The sequence below is a fragment of the Aquarana catesbeiana genome, linkage group LG02 (genome assembly GCF_042186555.1).
Source record: "Aquarana catesbeiana isolate 2022-GZ linkage group LG02, ASM4218655v1, whole genome shotgun sequence".
NCBI lineage: Eukaryota > Metazoa > Chordata > Amphibia > Anura > Ranidae > Aquarana > Aquarana catesbeiana.
Genome location: NC_133325.1, coordinates 296,753,964 through 296,772,008, shown reverse-complemented (window position 1 = coordinate 296,772,008; position 18,045 = coordinate 296,753,964). Strand labels below are relative to the sequence as shown.

General features: G+C 41.9%; 1 protein-coding gene across 2 annotated transcripts in view; it reads right to left on the bottom strand.

Annotated features, from left to right (window-relative positions):
- Nucleotides 1–16,957, bottom strand: part of LOC141127789 (cytokine receptor-like factor 2) — a 201,431-nt gene extending 184,474 nt beyond the window's left edge. For both annotated transcript variants that reach the window (XR_012241593.1, XM_073614567.1), the window contains exons 1-2: nt 16,786–16,957; nt 5,234–5,376 (exon numbers count right to left, since the gene is read on the bottom strand). Coding sequence is in view for 1 of the 2 variants with exons in the window: in XM_073614567.1 (XP_073470668.1) it covers nt 5,234–5,376; nt 16,786–16,879 (237 nt within the window). In the remaining variant the exon portion in view is untranslated. The remainder of the gene's footprint in view (nt 1–5,233; nt 5,377–16,785) is intronic.
- Between the last annotated feature and the right edge of the window lie 1,088 nt (nt 16,958–18,045).

The window sequence follows — 18,045 nt, the reverse complement described above, 5'->3', positions numbered from 1 at the left end:
AAATTTTGTAAATAAGTAATTTTTCTCCTATACTCATGGGCGCTGATGAGGCAGTACTGATGGGCACTGATAGGCTGCACTGATGGGCACTGATGAGGTGGCACTTATGGGCACTGATTAGGTGGCACTGATGAGGAGGCACGAATATGCTGCACTTATGGGCACTGATAGGTGGCACTGATATGTGGCACTGATGAGCACTGATAGGCGGCACTGGTGGGCTCTGGGCAGAGATAGGTGACACTGGTGGGCACAGATAAGTGGCCCTGATGGGCATTGATGGTTGGCATTGATGGACAGCAGTGATAAGCATTGACGGGCAGCAGTGATGGGCAGCACTGATAGCCAGCACTGACTAGCATCACTGCTGATTGCTGGTACTTGTGGGCACTGATTGCTGGCACTTGTGGGCACAGATTGGTGCCAATTGTGGGCGCTGGTTGGCACTGATTGCTGGCAGTGGCATTGCTGGCATTGCTGGCACTGGTAGGCACATAATTGTAATCAGAGCACTGATGATCAGTGCCCTGATTACATACCTAGCTGTTCCCTGTGAGAAAATGCCGCTGATCGGCTCTCCTCTCCTCACACTCTGTCAGTGTGAGGTGAGAAACGCCGATTGCCGCCATCTCCGTGTTTAGATATGACTGGATGTGATTGGACACAGCCGATCACATGGGTAAAGAGCCATGGCCGCAGCTCTTTACACAGATCGGGGTCGCGCCGTGTCCTAGCAATGCGGCGTGGCCGCGATTGCTGCGCTCCCCCGGGGGCACGCGAGAGCGGTCGTTCTGGGAGGCCATCATATGAATCGCTATGTGCAAAAGTGCTGAAAGTGCTGAAAATTATATTGATCAAAAAAGTGCTAAGTTCAACAAAGTGACCAGTGCAGGAAATAACCCAAAGTTGCTCCAGAGCTTAGTAAATGAGGGTTAGCTCTGCTGACTTCCATCATCCAATCATGTGCAAACAAAAGTGCTGTTTTTTTTCCCTGCATGTGATTGGGTATTATTTGTAAAGTGAGGCTTCACTTCATTTGCTAAGCTCTGGAGCATCTGCACTTAAAAAGTGCATAATATATTTGCCTTTAGTAAATCAATCCCATAGTATATATAGCACAAATCACAAATAGCAAGGTTTACAAACACAGCATACAGTACACATCACACACATCTCGAAATAGAATACAAAATACACAGAGCATGCAGTATACACAGCCCAACACAGCATACAGATCACACATAACATAGAGCTCAGAGAGTGTGCACTCTCACAGCAAACAGCTAACACAGTACAGAATGTACACAGCATGCGTTATACAACGCAGAGAGTGTACCCAGTACAGAATATGCACAGCACAGAGCATACATGTAGGTGGGCTACAGAGTGGTGCGGCGGCAATAATTTACACAGTCAAGTGCAATAATAAACTTGTATTGAATCAACACAGCAACAGTTTACAACAATCCTGGCGGGAAGACTGCCCAACCGGATACACGCATGGTTACAGTAACATAAACAGAGTGGGTTCAGCATCTGTAGAAAGGGGCAGAATCTGGCCTGGCTAATTTGTACCCAGTCAGGAATATGTCCAGAAGAGATGCAAACCTATGCTTTCCCTCCTCGTCAGGAACCTTTCCCTACCGCTAGTACCATCCCTAACAGACAGGGTACCTTTTCCTGCACTGCCCATTCCCATCAAGTGCACCAAACCCGGGAACCAGGGCTTCAAATAGGCTCTGCCTGACCCAAGATGGCCGCCAGAGTAAAATGGGGCATCAGCATCTAACCGTGTCACTTCCCCAGTGACCCAGGGAGCCATAGTGGAACCAGGTTCCTCCTGACTTCCTCTCCAGCTGGAGAGCTGGTGTGGTTGAGCACCACCTGCAGTGGAGAAAATAAACTGCACCTGCCTACATACATAGCACAAGGCGCACAAATTATACACAGCATAAAGTGTGGACAGCTTACATAGGTTGAACAGCGTATGAAGTACAGAGCCTACACAGTATACACAGAACACAACTACACAATAGAGATTGCAGAACCATGACCCAGCATTCACAGTGAACCCAGCATAACCAGCAAACAAACAAAGAGCCTCAGAATGTATAAGGCACAAAGCATGCACTACACAGAAGCTACAGTAAGAGATGTTTTTTAAGTCAAATATTAGGTAATGGTCACAGAATAAATGTACGCATACAAGTGAAGGAGCTATTATGGGATGGCTACTAACCCAGTATTAGGGTTCATTCAATGCTATTCCAGTGCAGTCCAACCACATGACAAGACAAAATACCTTGTCCTCTGTGTGCCCTGTTCACACCACTATGATGCGGATGTGTGCTGTGAAAAAAAAGTACCGCATACAGTACTTTTTTGCAGTACAGCACAATGCAAAGCAATCCACTGCCTCACACCTAACAGAAGCCAGTTGAACTTGAAATGCGATTGTAAAGGATCTTAAAAAAAAAAAAAAAATTATACTTACCTGCTTTGCGCAATGGTTTTGCACAGAGCAGCCCCAATCCTCCTCTTCTAGGGTCCCCTGCCGGTGCTCCTGGCCCCTCCTGCCTTCAAGTATTCCCTAGCTAGTCGTTTGCTAAGGGGTACTCATGCAGGCTCAATCCCCGAGGCACGCTGTGTGCATCTATTGAGTAGGATGCATAGGGAAGCAGTGTGAAGGGTAAGGTGGCTGACAGTATGTTCAGAAGTGGTGTAAGAAGGGAAGACAGCAAACGTTATGTACAGGCGAGAACTGCGGATGGTGTGATGGTGGGCAGTGTGTGCAGGAGAGGAGTGTGAAAGGTAGGAGAGTATGAGAGGAGTGTTCAATAAAAGGTACAACAGAGTGCTCCCTAATAATGGGCAAGCTACTTTGACAAAAAAGTACATAAGCGATATGTAAATAATAATGCATAGAAAGCAATATATCACTGACATTTTAAGAGTACTTTGATCCAAACTTGATATTTTAGTTTTGAAGACACAATACAGTAACTAGCTGTAAATATTATATAAATGATGTAAAGAGACGCCGCCACCTTGCCCATGCAGGGAAAAGTGACTGTGCCTCTACAAAGGGCCCCCCACCCACTAAGGCCCCTTTCACACTTGTACGACTTGTCCTACGATTTGGGAATGCAAAGTCCCATGACAAGTCATTCCCCATGATTTCCAATGACAACCATTCATATTAGTACGACTTCAAGTAGTGCCAACTTCAAAGTAGTCCCTGCGCTACTTTGGTCCGACTTTGATGCGAGTTACACAGGCATTCCCTGAATTTGCGGCAAAATCACGCTACTTTGAAGTCGCGGTAGTGTGAAAGGGGCCTTAGACCTAGCTGTGCTGCCTCACTCCTCCACAAACAGTAACAATACCCAGAACTTTAGGGCACGATAACAGCAATTGTATGATCTTCCTTTGAATATTCCTTTGACATATTTAAAACTCATCAACTCAAAAGAGTCAGCCGATAAGTTAGACTACCTGCCATTTTCTTATTTCTATCAGGGACACTGTTGGTGGGATGTCTACATTTAGGTTACTAAGTCTGCCCTGCTGTGGCACTATGAGGGTCTTTTAGTCTTCCAGATCGTTTTTGTCTTTATTTTATGTTATGGAGATTGCAACCAGACAGCTGGAACATTGGAAGATGGGTAAAAGACAGGCAAAAACACCCACAGCTCCAAGGGGGATGGAAAATTGTCGGGACAGGGAGCTCTTTCTATTCAAGTATCCAGGACATAATAGAAGCCAGAGCTTACTCAGCCAACAGGCTATGAGCTGGGATCCTAAAAATTAAACCTGAGTTGATTTACAAGAGTAGCACTAACTAATGACTTATGAGAGTTTGAATAACTAAAGAAGTAGAGGCTGTAAAGTAAATGATGACCTTACTTACTAGCTTGGTGAGTAGTGTCACAGGGTAGGTATACTTCAATTATGTGCAAACAAAGATCCTGTCTTTGCAATTTTCCTTGCCCATGATTGGGTATTCAAAGTGAACAAACAGTAGCTTTACCTTACCTCACTAGGCTAAATGCTCTCACTAAACCATCAAGAGCACCTTTCTTAGACAGGGGGAGATAGAGCTTAGCCATGACGTCAAGAAATATTAGCCTTTTACCTTGTCAGCCTAACATGGGTAAAGATTCTCTTTAAGCAAATTTTTCTAAAGCGTTTATATTATCTATTATGCCAATGGCATCTGTCCACTAGGAATAAGTTTGGGTTTGAGTCAACCTGAACCCAGGTTGTGCACAGTTTGCTGAATGGGCAAACTAGAAGGGCAATTTTGGCAGTTCATCCACCTGCCTGAATCTCTGGATTCTGCAATCAGAAATCATTCATTTAGAGGTGGTTCACTACCGCTACTAAATGAAATCTTCCTGCACGCCAGCCTATTTTACATTGTAAACAAACCAACAGTAATCCTGAGAATGAAGTTACTAATATATGGTCAATTACACCAGCCAGCATCCCTGGCTGGTTTGCTGACATTCAGTAATCAACCAGGGAGCTATCATTTACAACAGGAGTATTAGCAGGACAAGATTTTTGTGGTGCAAGTCATCTGTGGGTTGTCAGGGCATCACTAATTGTGACTGCTGATTGATCTACATCAGTGGACAACAAGACTGATGTTGGATCTATCATTATAGACAGTTTTTTTTGTGTTTTTTGTTTTATTTTGTTTGTTTTAATAAAGGAATTGTGTGCGTTTATTTCCTATTCCCATTATTTTTTTATAAATAAATAACAAGGGGGCTAAAGAGGAATTCCATTCCCCCAGTAAGGCTGGGGAATAACCTGTCATTTAGCGGCAATCAATATATTTTGTTTAAATGTCCGTTTTAAAAGAGTACAGTCTACATCTTCATGTGAAGGTTCAAGGAATCCCCCGAGAGTGATATTTAAAGTAATTGTGTATATTTAATGTTGCCCCTTAAGTTGTATTAAAAGATCAGCTGCCCACTGATATTTTTTCTTTTTGCATTGGTGCATATCCCGAATGTGCAGTGCCCGGCTACCGATGCCTTTTTACCCAAGAGTTTGCAAACTGGCCTTAAAAGAAAGCCTGAAAAATTACAAGATTTAACTCCTAAAACTTCAGTGGGATATGGGTGCTATGGTCAGGGTTCATGAATTTCGCACTGGATTCAGCAAACATCCAGCGAACCAAACTGCTGATCATTACAGCCAACCATGAAAAAATTATGCTTACCTGCCACTCTGTGGTACTCCTTGTTCTAAACTTCAGAACCAAATCAAAGCAAGAATCATCTAATAGTTGTCCAAAAGGTTCCCACAAACTTTGAATGATCATTGTCTCGTTTTCCCATCTTAAAGTCATATTTCGTGGAGGACCTATGAAAATTATGCAGTTACTATAGTACTGCTTGAAGAATAATGGTGAATAGCTTCAAGTGATCATACAGTTGATACATTACAGATTATGTTAATTGCAATTCAATACATACAGTATACACATACACTGTACACTCTGAAAAAGCCCCATTAAAATTGTTGACTTTTTAACACTTTTGAACAGGCATACATTAGATCAGCCAAGGAAAACAAGTGTATAGGTGCTGCAACCTTCCCACATAAAAGCTCCACTCAGTGCTCAGACCTTGAGGCTGCTGACAACTCCAACATGCCAGAATGAGGAAAGGGATGGTCGGCACTCAGGATGACATCCAAAATAGTATTCCTTTATTAAATACATGTACAGAGCTGTAAAATAGCCTACGTGTTTCGAACGTTAGTCCTTAGCCATGTGCATTTAGTAAAAAGTATTTTGAGTTTTTTGAAGTTGTAATTTTTTTGCTACAGTTTTTTGGAAAATGAAGAAAGTAAATAACGTTTGATTTGATTTCACAAAGTTGTCAATTTAACAGGTAATGTCTTATTCATGGCATAGGCATACTTAGAATTACACACCAAAACACATTCTTCTACTGCCCCTAAGTATGGGGATACCACATGTATGAGACTTTTTTTCTGCCTAGATGCATGGAGGGGCCAGAAATCCAAACAGCATCTTCAGGCTTTCAAGAGACATACATAATTCATCTAATTTCCTGACTATATATCACATTTTTTAAGGCCCTGAAGTGACCGAACAGGAGAAACACCCAAAAAATGGACACATTTTGCAAAGAAGACCATCTGAAGTATTTAATTAGAAGCATGATGAGTCATTTGAAGATCATGTTTTTGCTGCAAGCTTTTAGAAAAGAAAGGGAATAAAAAAGTATTTTATATGCATTTAGGAGACATTTCTAAACACATGAAATGAATGTAATTATTTTTCAATAGTGCCATTTACACTTTACATTTACCTGAGTTTAGGTGCAGTCAGTTTAGCTGCAATTAAAGAAAAATTTGTTTTGTGCATCTGTGATCTGATTAGAGACTCTAGACACAGCTACGGTCCATATTCCCATCGTACACGTTCCTGGAATCATTTTTTTAGGCTACTGGGTGCTGAAGCGAACGCCAGCTGGATAATGGAACTTATGCAATATGTAGATATTCGCCAGCACACCAAGGATCATCAATTTCATCCAAACATTATTTTTTTCAAGAAAGATCACATCAGAAGACAGTGTAGTGCAACGTTTCGAAACCACGCAGGACCCCTTTCGTCAGGCATGTGATCATCATATGTCTGACGAAGGGGTCCTGCGTGGCTCCGAAATGTTGCACTACACTGTCTTGTGGTGCGATCTTTTTTGAATAAAAAAACGTTTGGACACAATTGATGATCATTGGTGTGCTGGCCAATATCTACATTTAAATACACAGCTAGACTCATATACCGTATATACTCGAGTATAAGCCTGACTTTTTCAGCCCATTTTTTATGCTGAAAAAGCCCCCCTCAGCTTATACTCGAGTGAAGGTCTCCCGCTGTGTCATGCAGTCTTAACTGTTTGGCAGCCTTCCACTGTAACAAAGTCCTGTCTCCTCCATGTCCGTGATAGGCGGAACACTGAACACTGATACAATGTTGGGAAACTGAATCAGTGTTCCGTCTATCACGGACGAGGCGGAGGCAGGGCTTTGTTACAGTGGACAGCCGCCGAACAGTTAAGACTGCAGTTGCATGACACAGCGGGAGACACCCGCTGTTTGTAATCAAAGGTACAGGTGGGTACAGTGAGGCTGCAGATGGGCACAGTGAGGCTGCAAATGGGCACAGTGAGGCTACAGATGGGCACAGTGGGGCTGCAGATGGGCACAGTGGGGCTGCAGATGGGCACAGTGGGGCTGCAAATGGGCACAGTGAGGCTGCAAATGGGCACAGTGAGGCTGCAAATAGGCACAGTGAGGCTGCAGATGGGCACTGATGATACAGGTGGGCACAGTAAAGCTGCAGATGGGCACAGTGAGGCTGCAAATGGGCACAGTGAGGCTGCAAATGGGCACAGTGAGGCTGCAGATGGGCATTGTTTACCAGTAGCTGCTGCATTCCCCACCCTAGGCTTATACTCGAGACAATAAGTTTTCCCAGTTTTTGTGGTAAAATTAGGTCCCTCTGCTTTTATTCGGGTCGGCTTATATTCGAGTTTATACGGTAAATGTGTATAAACACAACTAAACATGGCTAAACCTGCATGGCTAAACACAGTGCTTTGAAGATAGATAACAAAACACTGCAGATATATGTGCCCAGCTCAAATTTCATGCATTGGGTTTACATCCACTTTAAGAAAAATCTTTTGTTGTCCAAAAAGGAATTGGAGAAAGATTACAGTTTTCCATTGAACACATGGTCAATCAAAGATTCAGTTGCTTAGTCGCAGTAACAATAGACATGTTTGCCACAAAACAAAACCAGTAGTTTAGAAGAAGAACCTCATAACAGCCAGCTATACATTTTTCATCATATCATAGTGTGCTTGAGTCGAACCGCAAGTTGTACCGCAAATTTGACTCTCAACGCGAAAATAATCCTAAGCACACTAGCAAACCAACTAAGGTAAAGCTCAAAAAGAAGAAACAGAGGGATATGGACTGGTCTAGTCAAAGCCCTGATTTGATTCCCATTTAAATTTTGTATGAGGATTTTGAAACAGGCAGTTAATGCAAGGAACATCACAAACATCTTTTTACAACTGAAAGAATTACGCATAGAGAAGTGATCACAGATTTCAAGTTATACAAAATGCCTACAAGAAGTAATTTCTGCTAGAGGGGCAATACCAACTTTTGGTACTTGCTCCTACTTCCGGGCATAGATCGGCTCTGCGGTGATCTACGTCATGTCCAGCCCCTCCCCCCCCCCCCCCGCTGTCTTCTGGGAGACACACAGGTCCCAGAAGACAGCAGGGACCAGTGAGGATGTGCAGTGCGACTCGCGCATACGCAGTAGGGAACCAGGCTGTGAAGCCGCAAGGCTTCACTTCCTGACTCCCATACCAAAGATGGTGGCGCCTCCACCCGAGAGTCGAGGGACAAATCGGCTTGGGGTGAGGACATCTCGGGCGCCCTGGACAGGTGAGTGTACATATTTTAAAAGTCAGCAGCTGCAGTATTTGTAGCTGCTGACTTTTAAAAAAAAATATTTTGGCGGAACTCCACTTTAACCACTTGCCGACCGCCTCACAACGATGTACGTCGGCAGAATGGCACGGGCAGGCAGAATCACGTACCTGTACGTGATCTCATCGGAGCGATGAGAGGCGAGGGGGAGACCATCCATTCATGGCCCCCCCCTCGCGATCGCTCCCATTTCTGATTAGTGCATTGGTGTCAGTTTGTTACAGTTAGTGTGGTAGGGCAGTTAGTGTTAGCCCCCTTTAGGTCTAGGGTACCCCCCTAACCCCCCCTAATAAAGTTTTAACCCCTTGATCACCCCCCGTCGCCAGTGTCACTAAGCGATCATTTTTCTGATCGCTGTATTAGTGTCACTGGTGACGCTAGTTAGGGAGGTAAATATTTAGGTTCGCCGTCAGCGTTTTATAGCGGCAGGGACCCCCATATACTATCTAATAAAGGTTTTAACCCCTTAATTGCCCCCTAGTTAACCCTTTCACCACTGATCACCGTATAACTGTTACGGGTGACGCTGGTTAGTTCGTTTATTTTTTATAGTGTCAGGGCACCCGCCATTTATTACCTAATAAAGGTTTAGCCCCCTGATCGCCCGGCGGTGATATGCGTCGCCCCAGGCAGTGTCAGATTAGCGCCAGTACCGCTAACACCCACGCACGCAGCATACGCCTCCCTTAGTGGTATAGTATCTGAACGGATCAATATCTGATCCGATCAGATCTATACTAGCGTCGCCAGCAGTTTAGGGTTCCCAAAAACGCAGTGTTAGCGGGATCAGCCCAGATACCTGCCAGCACCTGTGTTTTGCCCCTCCGCCCAGCCCTGCCCAGCCCACCCAAGTGCAGTATCGATCGATCACTATCACTTACAAAACACTAAACGCATAACTGCAGCGTTCGCAGAGTCAGGCCTGATCCCTGTGATCGCTAACAGGTTTTTTGGTAGCGTTTTGGTGAACTGGCAAGCACCAGCCCCAAGCAGCGTCAGGTTAGTGCCAGTACCGCTAACACCCACATACGCACCGTACACCTCCCTTAGTGGTATAGTATCTGAACGGATCAATATCTGATCCGATCAGATCGTCCCCTGCAGTTTAGGGTTGCCAAAAGCGCAGTGTTAGCGGGATCAGCCCAGATACCTGCTAGCACCTGCATCTTGCCCCTCCGCCCGGCCCAGCCCACCCAAGTGCAGTATCGATCGATCACTGACACTTACAAAACACTAAACGCATAACTGCAGCGTTTGCAGAGTCAGGCCTGAACCCTGCGATCGCTAACAGTTTTTTTTTGGTAGCGTTTTAGTGAGCTGGCAAGCACCAGCGGCCTAGTACACCCCGGTCGTAGTCAAACCAGCACTGCAGTAACACTTGGTGACGTGGCGAGTCCCATAAGTGCAGTTCAAGCTGGTGAGGTGGCAAGCACAAGTAGTGTCCCGCTGCCACCAAGAAGAAGACAAACACAGGCCCGTCGTGCCCATAATGCCCTTCCTGCTGCATTCGCCAATCCTAATTGGGAACCCACCACTTCTGCAGCGCCCGTACTTCCCCCATTCACATCCCCAACCAAATGCAGTCGGCTGCATGAGAGGCATTTTCTTTATGTCCTCCCAAATACCCCTACCCAACGAACCCCCCCCCAAAAAGATGTTGTGTCTGCAGCAAGCGCGGATATAGGCGTGACACTCGCTATTATTTTCCCTCCCGTCCTGACAATCCTGGTCTTTGCATTGGTGAATGTTTTGAACGCTACCATACACTAGTTGAGTATTAGCGTAGGGTACAGCATTGCACAGACTAGGCACACTTTCACAGGGTCTCCCAAGATGCCATCGCATTTTGAGAGACCCGAACCTGGAACCGCTTACAGTTATAAAAGCTACAGTTACAAAAAAAAGTGTAAAAAAAAAAAAAAAAAAAAACGCAAAAAAATATATAAAATAAAAAAAAATAGTTGTCGTTTCATTGTTCTCTCTCTCTCTGTTCTCTCTCTATTGTTCTGCTCTTTTTTACTGTATTCTATTCTGCAATGTTTTATTGTTCTTGTTATTATGTTTTATCATGTTTGCTTTTCAGGTATGTAATTTTTTATACTTTACCGTTTACTGTGTTTTATTGTTAACCATTTTTTTGTCTTCAGGTACACCATTCACGACTTTGAGTGGTTATATCAGAATGATGCCTGCAGGTTTAGGTATCATCTTGGTATCATTCTTTTCAGCCAGCGGTTAGCTTTCATGTAAAAGCAATCCTAGCGGCTAATTAGCCTCTAGACTGCTTTTACAAGCAGTGGGAGGGAATGCCCCCCCCCACCATCTTCCGTGTTTTTCTCTGGCTCTCCTGTCTCAACAGAGAACCTGAGAATGCAGCCGGTGATTCAGCCAGCTGACCATAGAGCTGATCAGAGACCAGAGTGGCTCCAAACATCTCTATGGCCTAAGAAACCGGAAGCTACAAGCATTTCATGACTTAGATTTCGCCGGATGTAAACAGCGCCATTGGGAAATTGGGAAAGCATTTTATCACACCGATCTTGGTGTGGTCAGATGCTTTGAGGGCAGAGGAGAGATCTAGGGTCTAATAGACCCCAATTTTTTCAAAAAAGAGTACCTGTCACTACCTATTGCTATCATAGGGGATATTTACATTCCCTGGGATAACAATAAAAATTATTAAAAAAAAAAAAAAAGGAAAGGAACAGTTTAAAAATAAGATAAAAAAAGCAAAAAAATAATAAAGGAAAAAAAAAAAAAGTCCCCCCTGTCCCCCCCCTGCTCTCGCGCTAAGGCGAACGCAAGCGTCGGTCTGGCGTCAAATGTAAACAGCAATTGCACCATGCATGTGATGTATCACTGCCAAGGTCAGATCGAGGGTAGTAATTTTAGCAGTAGACCTCCTCTGTAAATCTAAAGTGGTAACCTGTAAAGGCTTTTAAAAATGCATTTATTTTGTTGCCACTGCACGTTTGTGCGCAATTTTAAAGCATGTCATGTTTGGTATCCATGTACTTGGCCTAAGATCATCTTTTTTATTTCATCAAACATTTGGGCAATATAGTGTGTTTTAGTGCATTAAAATGTTAAAAAGTGTGTTTTTTCCCCAAAAAATGCGTTTGAAAAATCGCTGCGCAAATACTGTGTGAAAAAAAAATGAAACACCCACCATTTTAATCTTTAGGGCATTTGCTTTAAAAAAAATATAATGTTTGGGGGTTCAAAGTAATTTTCTTGCAAAAAAATACTTTTTTCATGTAAACAAAAAGTGTCAGAAAGGGCTTTGTCTTCAAGTGGTTAGAAGAGTGGGTAATGTGTGACATAAGCTTCTAAATGTTGTGCATAAAATGCCAGGACAGTTCAAACCCCCCCCCCAAATGACCCCATTTTGGAAAGTAGACACCCCAAGCTATTTGCTGAGAGGCATGTCGAGTCCATGGAATATTTTATATTGTGACACAAGTTGCGGGAAATAGACACATTTTTTTTTTTTTTTGCACAAAGTTGTCACTAAATGATATATTGCTCAAACATGCCATGGGAATATGTGAAATTACACCCCAAAATACATTCTGTTGCTTCTCCTGAGTATGGGGATACCACATGTGTGAGACTTTTTTTGGGAGCCTAGCCACGCACGGGACCCTGAAAACCAAGCACCGCCTTCAGGCTTTCTAAGGGCGTAAATTTTTGATTTCACTCTTCACTGCCTATCACAGTTTCGGAGGCCATGGAATGCCCAGGTGGCACAAAACCCCCCCAAATGACCCTATTTTAGAAAGTAGACACTGCAAGCTATTTGCTGAGAGGTATAGTGAGTATTTTGCAGACCTCACTTTTTGTCACAAAGTTTTGAAAATTGAAAAAAGAAAAAAAAAATTTTTCTTGTCTTTCTTCATTTTCAAAAACAAATGAGAGCTGCAAAATACTCACCATGCCTCTCAGCAAATAGCTTGGGGTGTCTACTTTTCAAAATGGGGTCATTTGGGGGGGGTTTGTGTCACCTGGACATTCCATGGCCTCCGAAAATGTGATAGGCAGTGAAGAGTGAAATCAAAAATTTACACCCTTAGAAATCCTGAAGGCGGTGATTGGTTTTCGGGGCCCCGTACGCGGTTAGGCTCCCAAAAAGTCCCACACATGTGGTATCCTCATACTCAGGAGAAGCAGCTAAATGTATTTTGGGGTGCAATTCCACATATGCCCATGGCCTGAGTGAGCAATATATCATTTAGTGACAACTTTGTGCAAAAAAAAAAAAAAAAGTGTCACCTTCCCGCAACTTGTGTCAAAATATAAAATATTCCATAGACTCAACATGCCTCTCAGCAAATAGCTTGGGGTGTCTACTTTCCAAAATGGGGTCATTTGGGGGGGGTTTGTGCCATCTGGGAATTTTATGGCCTTCAAAACTGTGATAGGTAGTGAGGAGTGAAATAAAAAATTTACGCCCTTAGAAATCCTGAAGGCGGTGATTGGTTTTCGGGGCCCCGTACGCGGCTAGGCTCCCAAAAAGTCCCACACATGTGGTATCCCCGTACTCAGGAGAAGTAGCTGAATGTATTTTGGGGTGCAATTCCACATATGCCCATGGCCTGTGTGAGCAATATATCATTTAGTGACAACTTTTTGTAATTTTTTTTTTTGTCATTATTCAATCACTTGGGACAAAAAAATTAATATTCAATGGGCTCAACATGCCTCTTAGCAATTGTTTTAGGTGTCCACTTTCCAAAATGGGGTCATTTGGGGGGGGTTGTACTGCCCTGCCATTTTAGCACCTCAAGAATTGACATAGGCAGTCATAAACTAAAAGCTGTGTAAATTACAGAAAATGTACCCTAGTTTGTAGACGCTATAACTTTTGCGCAAACCAATAAATATACGCTTATTGACATTTTTTTTACCAAAGACATGTGGCCGAATACATTTTGGCCTAAATGTATGACTAAAATTGAGTTTATTGGATTTTTTTTATAACAAAAAGTAGAAAATGTCATTTTTTTTCAAAATTTTCGGTCTTTTTCCGTTTATAGCGCAAAAAATAAAAACTGCAGAGGTGATCAAATAACATCAAAAGAAAGCTTTATTTGTGGGAAGAAAAGGACACAAATTTCGTTTGGATACAGCATTGCATGACCGCGCAATTAGCAGTTAAAGCGACGCAGTGCTAAATTGTAAAAAGTGCTCTGGTCATGAAGGGGGTAAATCCTTCCGGGGCTGAAGTGGTTAATCTGTTATCAGTAACAGTACTGATAGGGAATGCATTGCCATAAATAGTTGCGGCTGGTGTTTTTTTGTTTAGGTGTTTAGGGGGGCGGCAAACAAACACATCCCGTGGCACCTCAAACCCCCCCCCCCGCTGTCTGCCGATCCACCACCACTTACCCCATCAGTGGCGGGGATCGGTGAGCACATCGGAGATTGGCAGGCACATCGGGGATCGGCAGGCACACAGCATCGGGGATCGGCAGGTACATTGGGCAGGGGATCAAGCTGCGGCAGGCATTTGGCAGCATCTCCTCTGTGCTCTTCGTTTTTCAGGTATGCAATTTTTTATACTTTACCGTTTACTGTGTTTTATTGTTAACCATTTTTTTGTCTTCAGGTACGCAATTCACGACTTTGAGTGGTTATACCAGAATGATGCCTGCAGGTTTAGGTATCATCTTGGTATCATTCTTTTCAGCCAGCGGTCAGCTTTCATGTAAAAGCAATCCTAGCGGCTAATTAGCCTCTAGACTGCTTTTACAAGCAGTGGGAGGGAATGCCCCCCCCCCCACCGTCTTCCGTGTTTTTCTCTGGCTCTCCTGTCTCAACAGGGAACCTGAGAATGCAGCCGGTGATTCAGCCAGCTGACCATAGAGCTGATCAGAGACCAGAGTGGCTCCAAACATCTCTATGGCCTAAGAAACCGGAAGCTACGAGCATTTCATGACTTAGATTTCCCCGGATGTAAACAGTGCCATTGGGAAATTGGGAAAGCATTTTATCACACCGATCTCGGTGTGGTCAGATGCTTTGAGGGCAGAGGAGAGATCTAGGGTTTAATAGACCCCAATTTTTTCAAAAAAGAGTACCTGTCACTACCTATTGCTATCATAGGGGATATTTACATTCCCTGGGATAACAATAAAAATTATTAAAAAAAAAAAAAAAGGAAAGGAACAGTTTAAAAATAAGATAAAAAAAGCAAAAAAATAATAAAGGAAAAAAAAAAAAAGTCCCCCCTGTCCCCCCCCTGCTCTCACGCTAAGGCGAACGCAAGCGTCGGTCTGGCGTCAAATGTAAACAGCAATTGCACCATGCATGTGATGTATCACTGCCAAGGTCAGATCGAGGGTAGTAATTTTAGCAGTAGACCTCCTCTGTAAATCTAAAGTGGTAACCTGTAAAGGCTTTTAAAAATGTATTTATTTTGTTGCCACTGCACGTTTGTGCGCAATTTTAAAGCATGTCATGTTTGGTATCCATGTACTTGGCCTAAGATCATCTTTTTTATTTCATCAAACATTTGGGCAATATAGTGTGTTTTAGTGCATTAAAATGTTAAAAAGTGTGTTTTTTCCCCAAAAAATGCGTTTGAAAAATCGCTGCGCAAATACTGTGTGAAAAAAAAAATGCCCTGGGATAACAATAAAAATGATTTAAAAAAAAAAATGAAAGGAACAGTTTAAAAATAAGATAAAAAAGCAAAAAAATAATAAAGGAAAAAAAAAAAGTACCCCTGTCCCCCCCTGCTCTTGCGCTAAGGCAAACGCAAGCGTCAGTCTGGCGTCAAATGTAAACAGCAATTGCACTATGCATGTGATGTATCACTGCGAAGGTCAGATCGAGGGTAGTAATTTTAGCAGTAGACCTCTAGATAATCATATCAAAACAATTAGGATTTACTTCATATACAAAGTACAACTTTTATTGTAATAAATACATATTTTTTACAGTTCTGTGTATATTTTTTTAATGTGAAACTATGAAATGAATTCACTGAAACAAATGTAAATGGGTAAAAAATATTTGCTTGTTAAAGAAAAAAGAAAAAAAAGAAATAATACTACTGGTCTATATTAAATGACTAATTACAAAAGAGTTTTTAGTTTTTAAAAATAATCTCAGGCACACAGTTCAGTGTGTGACTTGCACATATTGGGATGTAGGATTGGAGGGCTCTCAGCAATAAGGAGGCAGCTCCAGTTTTACTAACTTTTGGCAAACTAAAAAAAAAACTTTTTAATTTTTTTTTTTTTTTTTTTAATTTACTTGAGCTCGAAGTGTTTTCTTCTCTCTAACATGTTGTTAGCTTATAGCGTAGACAACCTACATACACATGGTCTTTGGCTATCAATCTTTACTGTAGAAAGCCTATTATTTCTAATCAGTGTCATAATACCAAAATCAATAAATGAGTTGTCCCCATGTATCTAGATTAGTACAAAGTTTTCATATATTAACCTCCTTAGCAGTATTCCCCAGTGTGGCTCGGGGTGAATTTTCAGAACCAAAAGCGGGTACCCTGAGCCACACTTAGTTACATATAGGGTAGGAAATAGTTAAAACCCCTGATGGTTGTCTTTGTTTTATTTTTGCTGTCTGTATTTCATTAGAGAAAATGTATTCCCATAGACACAACAGGAAGTAAGAGAAAATCTCTTGAAAATAAGGGAAATCCCATCTTAGACAATAGTTAGCTGATCAAGTGTTCTCATTGGAAAATAACCTCTCTTCTCCTGTTTTGGTGTCATCTTAAAATGTAGCGTTTTTTCACAGACAAACAGACGGAGTGAATCTCCCCATTGAGCACACAGACAGCAATAAAACCCTGACAGAGGTTCTAACCCACACGCACACACACTTCTAAAACTGTTGGTTTCAACATGCACAGCCATCTTATACATGCATATCTAGTAAGCATTAAAAAAAGATTATAGTTCTCCTTATAACGGTTATAGTAATAGTCTTTACAAATCCTGTGACCAGTCAAGCAAGTGACCTTGAACTCTTATGCAGTAATATAAATTGTAGCAGAGCATTATAACAATGACATCAAACTGAAATACCAAATATATCATTACCTTACATTTAGAAAAAATTATATCATTTGACAGTCGTGATTTTATGTCATTCGGCATGTAAATACAAATGAAAAAAATACATTCATTCTAAGAAGAAAACAAAGTCCCAAGACTTCTCCTGCAGCTGTCAGACTAAAAGCATAATTTAAGTTACCTTTAAATTCATTGATATTTGCTTGCCCATTCTCAATTAATAGAGTGTAGAGAAGAAGGAACATTTTCAGTGCCAATCTGTCCCTGTGAAACATTTGATGTATTGCAAGGCAGACACCAGGCTTTTTTATGACTGCTGTGACCCATTGTCAGGAAAAAAGATCACTGATTTATACCAAGGGAAACAGTTTGAGGAAATGACAACAGGAAGAACTACAATACAGAGTATCAATATATACAGTATATGCATGGTTCTGCGATAGCTACAGTCAGATTTTATTTATTATTATTAGAGTCTAGAAATGAATACACAACTTGTTTTGCAAAGATGCCAACGTCCCACTATTCTTACTGTTCTCAATTCTTCATGGTTATGTGTTTTAGATTATGTATTGTTTGATAAAGGAATTAACTTAATAAAACTACAGTATGTAATATCTGCAACGTTGAAAACAAATGTTTCACACATGTTTCTGCTTTTGTGGACAGCAATGTCAATAAGCAAAATTAGATTAGATTTCACAAAGCAGAAGGTAGGCATCTGTAACTGGGGTCATCAGCTGCCATTTTGGCAAAGCCTGCAACCAGATGAATGGAGTTCTCTGCCATATATACGGCAGGCAGCATTCCTAAAGTGACCAAAATGTTATTTTCCCCTTATATTTTTTTCTGCTGTCAAATGTCTCCCTTCTTTGCAAGCACAATACCTGCATTTGTCAAACAGTGAGTTCAGCCGGTAGCTATTTGGTGAGACCTGTTGAAAGGATGGTGTGGCGAGTTTGCGTAATTTTTTTTTTTTAAATCATTATGGCTAAAACTAGAAAAAAAGTTTAAAAATATTATTTGCAATTTGTATTTTCATTTAAAGCATGCATGTGGAGCTCTAGCATTCCTTTCATGTGTTTTTTCTTTCTATGCTTCTCTTGTTAAAGTTCTATTCTTTCCTCACTATTTAAAAAAAAGATTGGAATTAAGCGTTAACTGCTATCCATTGCCATTTTCCTGGCTGTCAAGTACATCCTTTATTTTCAGTGCTTTAAAATGTGTGCTTGGCATGCATTATGATATGCATGTCTTTTTACACATTGAAGTGTGCATTGTTGCACATTATAAATGACACAGAAGTGGTTGCCGTCATGACATTTTATATTTATTACTGTAGTACCTGTGACTGACACAATTCCTTATTCTTGATAATAGTATTGCCTAACCTGCAGCTATTATAATCCATATTCTATGAAAAGGGTGGTAAGGTTGTGCA